This window comes from Myotis nattereri, assembly GCF_964212035.1.
Source record: "Myotis nattereri genome assembly, chromosome: 2".
Classification (NCBI taxonomy): Eukaryota; Metazoa; Chordata; class Mammalia; order Chiroptera; family Vespertilionidae; genus Myotis; species Myotis nattereri.
Genome location: NC_138076.1, coordinates 190,743,551 through 190,750,358, shown reverse-complemented (window position 1 = coordinate 190,750,358; position 6,808 = coordinate 190,743,551). Strand labels below are relative to the sequence as shown.

Sequence of the window (6,808 nt, the reverse complement as noted above, 5' to 3'; positions counted from 1 at the left end):
CATTAGGGAGACTGGGGCAATTGAATAGCTTCTAGTGTCATCTTTGTCCAAAAGAATAAGCAAGTAAAAAAAACAACAACAAAAAACACACAAAAGAATAAGCAAGTACGAGTATACCTTTTTTTTCTTCTTCCAGAAAAGGGAAATGATAGTAGAGTCTCCCTTTAAAAAGAAAAATCTTGCCCAGCTGGCATTGACCTATGAACCAGGAGGTCACGGTTCGATTCCCAGTCAGGGCACATGCCCAGGTTGCAGTCTCGATCCACAGTGTGGGGCGTGCAGGAGACAGCCAATCGATGATTCTCTCTCATCATTGATGTTTCTCTCTCTCCCTCTCCCTTCCTCTCTGAAATTAATAAAAAACACATTTAAAAAAATAAAATCTTATGATGAAGCAGTGATTATAGCAATGTGGAACAAAAGCCACAAAAATGTTCATTCTTACCCTGGTCGGTGTGGCTCAGTTGGTTGGAGCATACCCCAAAAGGCAGCAGTTTGATTCCCAGTTAAGGGCACATACCCAGGTTTTGGGTTTGATCCCAGGTTGGGGCCTGTTCGGGAGGCAACCGATCCATGTTTCTCTCTCACATCAATCTCTTTCTCTCTCTCTAAAATAAAATAAAAAGTTCACTCTCCTTCACCTGGTATTTTTTCCATATGTGAATATTCCCCAAAGAAATATCCAAAGGGGGGAAATTTACACAGATGTTTCTGGCACCTCTGGTTCTAATAGTGAAAAAAAATTGGAAGCAATCCAAGTGTCTAATAGGGAAGTGACTAAACAAACAATGGGATTATTACATAGCTATTAAAAATGACAAGAGGTGAGGACTATGTCAACACAGGGAAGTGTGTATCTGCAGGAACGTTAAGTGGACAAAAGAACACAGAGCAGTATTTAAACACTAGTGGTTAAGGATGTGTGTACATTATCAAAGGCCAGAGGCCAAGAAAAGAAAAGAAGATAGATGGAGTTCAGTGTTCACTGAACTGCAGAATTCCATGAATTTATGACAAAATAGTTCAGATGTCATGCAATGTGGATATCCTGGAAGTCCCCTGCAGAATAAGAGCTCTAACTTACCCACCAGGCTGTATACTCCAAGAGATAATTTCATGCCAAATTCTCATCAAATTATTATGAAAATAGTGCCATTTCTTTAAGAGAACAAAATACATTTCTTTAGTTTTATTCAACAAGCAATTCTGAGGAGCTTAATGATATGCTAGAGCAGTTACAATCTCATGGAATTTACAAAAAACATGGGCGAAATCCTCAGGTGGATATGTGCTATTATCTTCATTTTTATTTGAGTGCCTGGATGTATTAGGATCTATTACAAGGGAAAGGTCTGGAAGATCTTTGGCCATTGTGAATGAAACCTCACAAATTGTCTTGACTTTATACTTTTGATGTTGTCTCCAAAAGGAATCCTATGTATGGTCACTGAGATTATACTGATAAAGATGAAAAGGAAAAGGTCATCATCATACTCTAAACTTGTGTCAGATTACCATTGCAGTGCACTGTGGATTAATATTTTATAGATCCTGTGATTATCTGGTGAGTAGCAAAATATTGACATTGCAAAAAATGTATTATGTTGTAATTAAAAGATATAAACCACACATTTGCATATCTTGTCTTAGAATTTATTTATTTAAATGTATTTTATTGATTTTTCACAGAGCGGAAGGGAGAGGGATAGAGAGTTAGAAACATCAATGAGAGAGGAACATCGATCAGCTGCCTCCTGCACACCTCCTACTAGGTATGTGCCCGCAGCCAAGGTACATGCCCTTGGCTGGAACTAAACCTGGGACCTTTCAGTCCGCAGGCCGATGCTCTACCCACCGAGCCAAACCGGTTAGGGCTATTTTTTTTTTTTTATTCACCGAGAGCCTCAACAAATAGACATGGCCTAGGCTTTTCTACATCTCTGGGAGGCCCTGATCATGATTTTCACTTTAACATGTGGTTGTTTTAACTAGGGCCCAAAATGAATAAATACCTACCTAACAAACTGCTCTCTACTAGCCATACTGTTTCTGCTGCGTGTAACTAGTGGTCAGAAAATTCTGGAGCAGTGAGTGATTCACAATCCTGGTACAGGTGCGAATCCCCTACACCTGCCCAGACACCACTCCAGATCTGCTGATTCAGACTCTCCAGGGCTGGAGGTTGGAGATCCCTGTCCTTAAGGAGCTCCCTCCCTCCCTCTTGTACTAGGGAAGTTGGAGAAGCACATGGGAAGTGAGACATCAGGGTGTTCTTTCTTGCCCACCGCCTCCTCACCCTTGATGAGGCCTGGCTTACATTTCATTTGGAGTGTCAATGCCTATGGGGACATATTTTTCCATCTCTTTTTTAAAAAATATATTTTATTGATTTTTTACAGAGAGGAAGGGAGAGGGATAGAGAGTTAGAAACATCGATCAGCTGCCTCCTGCACACTCTCTACTGGGAATGTGTCCGCAACCAAGGTACATGCCCTTGACTGGAACTGAACCTGGGACCCTTGAGTCCACAGGCTGACGCTCTATCCACTGAGCCAAACCAGTTAGGGCTCTACCTCTTAATTCAAAAGCTCAGGCAGATACTGAAGGCATCTTGACTAAGGTGATATTTACCCTTTGAGGAACTATAACCAGAATATTTGCATATGGACCAATGATTCAAAAAAGTCAAGTTCAAAAGGACCCTGGTTGTGAGTAGTAACAAATGGCGTTGTGTTGATAAAGACAAAGTATAGTTATAAAGGTGGCGTAGTTCACTGTGTTCCAGAAAGATATGGCTGTTAAGATGAACTAGAGAGTTGAGACGATAATCATTTAAGGGAGAAACCAATTTGGCCTTCCTTATTTTAAGGTGCGAGTGTTAGAAGAAGGAGAACACATTAGGGGTCCTGTGGTCAGAGGCTGCCAGGCTGAGCTCCAACCAGCAGAAAGCACCCACAGATGCTGTACTCCCCGTTTCCTCCTGAATTATTCAGACAACTGCCCTTCGAGTCATGCTTCACTAACCTGGAGATAGAATCCATTCATTTATTGCATGGACTACAATTGCTACTTCAACTGCAAACCCAGGAAGCTGAATCCCTGCTGCTGTTTTGAGTATATAATTAGCTCCTTGTGCAGCCTGACCCCACAGATTTTTTCTGACGCATTTGGCCTGCAACGTGACCTTTCTGAGACCTCCAATATCTTCCCTGCAGCTGGAGATGCCCAAAACTGCACGCAGCACTTCCTTCGGGTGTGGCCTTGTGGTTGCTTTTTTTTTTTTTTTTTAGGGCCTCATGCTTCTTGGATCACATTTTTCAACCACTCTCAGATTCACAGAGCTTTTTAAAATACAGGAGTGGACTATAAGTGGCTATCTCAAGCATAACAGTTCCCGCCCTCCCCCCTTTTTTAAAAAAAAATGATTTTGGAATTATGGCCTCTCAAGAAACACTATAATTGGTCAGCCTGGGGTGCGTTTGATGTCCTCCCAGATAACGTCATTAGCTATTCTCAGGAGAGGAAAGGCAGCGTATTACCCTCCTGGGAGAATGACACACTCGTTTCAAGTTGGGGAAGAGCCTGCTGTTCTTTTCCTGCGTTTGGGGGAAAAGTGAACACACAATGTTCACTTCCTAAACACGGGATGTGCTGTGAGGCTGGCAGGTCATTTTCCACCATGTCACATCCTTCTGGGTGAAGGCAGCGGGGGCCAGGACAGGAAAAGGCAATGCTCAGGGTGAGGCAAGGCTTTCCCAGGGCAGCCATTGGCTCTCGGGAGCTATAAAGCATGCTCATCCAGAAACAGCCTCCGATTTCTCTTCCCGGAGGTAGCCAGAGGTGAACGGTAAGTGGGGAGCCTAGAGGGACACTACCTGAAAAATTGCCATAGGACTTGTAATACTGGGCTTATATCCCTGGTCCATTTTATATTTTGAGTGACTTCTTCCCACTTTGCTCAGAGTTGTCTTTACTTGGAAATGTATCACTGGTGGGTGGAATTATGGAGGCATACAAGTAAAATTAAGACCTAGGAAGAGTCAGGAGACCAAGATTCTAGACTGGGCTCTGTGAAGGACAGGCCGCATCTAGAATCTGTCTGTGTTTCGATTTCCTCATCTTTCGGATGAGAAGAGCGATCTCTGCCCTGATTATCTCACAGGATCGGAACGCTCCATTTCTGTGACTTATTTGCCACTTTAAAGAAGTTCCTGATAATGATGAGTACAGCGGATAGGAAGGGGGGAGTTTTTGGCAACTAGCAAGGATGTACTTTTACCCCATAGTATACAGTTCTGTCTTTTTTGTTAGTCATCTGTAATTGGCTTCAATTCAATTTGGTGCAAGGTTTGCCCTCCGTGAGTTGTTAAACAAAAAATCTGGGTTGGGTGACTATTTTATTCAACTGTTATTCATTTTAAAAAAAATAATTTTATTGATTTCAGAAAGGAAGGGAGAATGAGAGAGAGAGAAACACCAATGATGAGAGAGAATCATTGATCGACTGCCTCCTGCACTCCCCACACGGGATTGAGCCCTCAACGGGCGGAATCTAACCGTGACCTACTGGTTCATAGGTTGACGTTCAACCACTGAGCCACACCAGCCGGGCCAACCGCTATTCATTTTTTAAAAGGCAGCTTTCATAATAGAGACATAGTGGTATTAATTTAATTTAGTTTTAACTAAGCACCCCCCAAAGAGTGAGACCTGATGAGCTCTACCTAGAATAAGCAGCAAAACCCACATCTTAGGCCCTAGCTCAGTGGATAGAGCGTCAGCCTGCGGACTGAAGGGTCTCAGGTTCGATACCGGCAAAGGGCACATGGCCCAGGTTGCGGGCTCCATCCCCAGGGTCGGGTGTGCAGGAGGCAGCTGATCAATGATTCTCTCTCATCATTGATGTTTCTATCTCTCTCTCCCTCTCCCTTCCTCTCTGAGATCAATAAAAATACATATAAAAGAAAACAACACCACATCTTAGGCTTAATTCTAAGATAAGAGCCTGGAAGAATAACAAGCAGAACTGTTGCTCCAGGCAACCATCTAACTTAGAAAGATTAGTTTCTTTCACTTGATAGATAATAAGATTTTGAGTTTTTGATGACTTATTTCTAGAGAGAGAGAGAGAAAGAGAGAGAGAGAGAGAGAGAGAGAGAGAGAGAGAGAGAACTGTATCACAACTCTTAGGATCCAAGTCTTCATGTAACAAAAGGACTTTGTAAGCAGGTACAACCTCCCGCTTGTGAAGTATTATCTTCCCAACAGAGCAGAGGCCTGAGCATTGAGATGTTAAAAGGCTCCTCCTCTCCACAGGGCATTGACATCTTACATAACAAATACTTAGTGAAGTGCATCCTTAGCGTCCCCTGGGAGGAAAAGCAGAGGACAGCATTAGCCCTACTTGCAAATGCGGACTCAAGGTCCTGAGAACTTGGGCGACCTGCCCCAGGTCACTGGACACACGCCTCGCTGCAAAGTGACCCCTTGGCCCTTGCGTGGCAGTAGCTGCTAGGTTTAACTTTTGCCGACTGCCCCCTAGCGCGTGGAGGCCGCGATGGCGGGCCGCTGTCGCTCACGGGGACTCTGGAATAATGCGTGTCTGTGTCCCCGCAGGGCATGGAGCGGCCGGCGGCCGGGGAGCTGCAGGGCGCCGAGGCGCTGCGGCGCTTCCAGGGGCTGCTGCTCGACCGCCGCGGCCGGCTGCACGGCCAGCTGCTGCGTCTGCGCGAGGCGGCCCGGCGCCTCCAGCGCCTGCGCAGACGCTCCCAGGCGGCCCGCGTGGCCGGCAGCTCGCTGACCGCCGCGGGCGCTGTCACCGCGCTCGTGGGGCTCTCGCTCAGCCCGGTCACGCTGGGGGCCTCGCTCCTGGCGTCGGCCGTGGGGCTGGGGGTGGCCACCGCCGGAGGGGCCGTCACCATCACGTCCGACCTCTCCCTGATCTTCTGCCACGCGCGGGAGGTGCGCAGGGTGCAGGAGATCGCGGCCGCCTGCCAGGACCAGATGCGCGAGCTGCTGGGCTGCCTCGACTTCTTCTGCCGCTGGCAGGGCCGCGGCGACCGCCAGCTGCTGCAGAGCGGGAGGAACGCCTCCATGGCCCTGTACAACTCCGTCTACTTCATCGTCTTCTTCGGCTCGCGCGGCTTCCTCCTCCCCAGGCAGGCCGAGGGGGCCACCAGGGTGAGCCAGGCGGTGCTGAAGGCCAAGGTGCAGAAGCTGGCGGAGAGCCTGGAGTCCTGCACGGGGGCCCTGGACGAACTCAGTGAGCAGCTGGAGTCCAGAGTCCAGCTCCGCACCCAGTTCAGACGTGGCCACGACCTCAAGATCGCTGCCGACCAGCCCTCGGCGCTGTTTTTCAGAGAACATCCTTTCTCCTAAGGACCGAGGCCAGAAAGCACCCCTGTGGGATGCTCCGGATTTGTGGCTCCCTCGGGAAGCACCCAGCTGCGTGCGGAGCTGAGTGCAAAGGAGGAGAAGAAACTGCTGGCGGGGAAGCGTCCTCGCAGCCCTTCTTTTCCCGCCACCGTGACATTCTGCTGAGGACTGTGTTATTTTCCGATCCTCGTGGAATAGGTGACCTGAAAACTGTTTTTCCTTGGTCAGAACCGTCCAGTCTTCACATGACGGGGCACTCGGGTTTTAAGTTGTTGGGTGGTCCCTGCCCCTGCCCAGGTGGTTTGAGCTGAGGCTGGAGGGGGGTGCAGATAGGGCCATCCTTTGGGTCCTCTCTAAGCTCTACTTGGCTTGGAGGCCCTCAGAAGGCCTTAGTGGGGAGACACAAGCTTAAAGCCTCTCTTCCAGAGTCTCT

At 47.6% G+C, this 6,808-nt stretch overlaps 1 protein-coding gene across 1 annotated transcript; it reads left to right on the top strand.

The window, feature by feature from the left end:
• Window positions 1–5,619: 5,619 nt before the first annotated feature.
• Window positions 5,620–6,378, top strand: APOLD1 (apolipoprotein L domain containing 1; the record flags this gene model as incomplete). Its single annotated transcript, XM_081084675.1, has 1 exon — window positions 5,620–6,378. The coding sequence occupies one exon, from the start codon at window positions 5,620–5,622 to the stop codon at window positions 6,376–6,378; it is 759 nt and encodes a 252-aa protein (XP_080940801.1).
• Window positions 6,379–6,808: the final 430 nt, after the last annotated feature.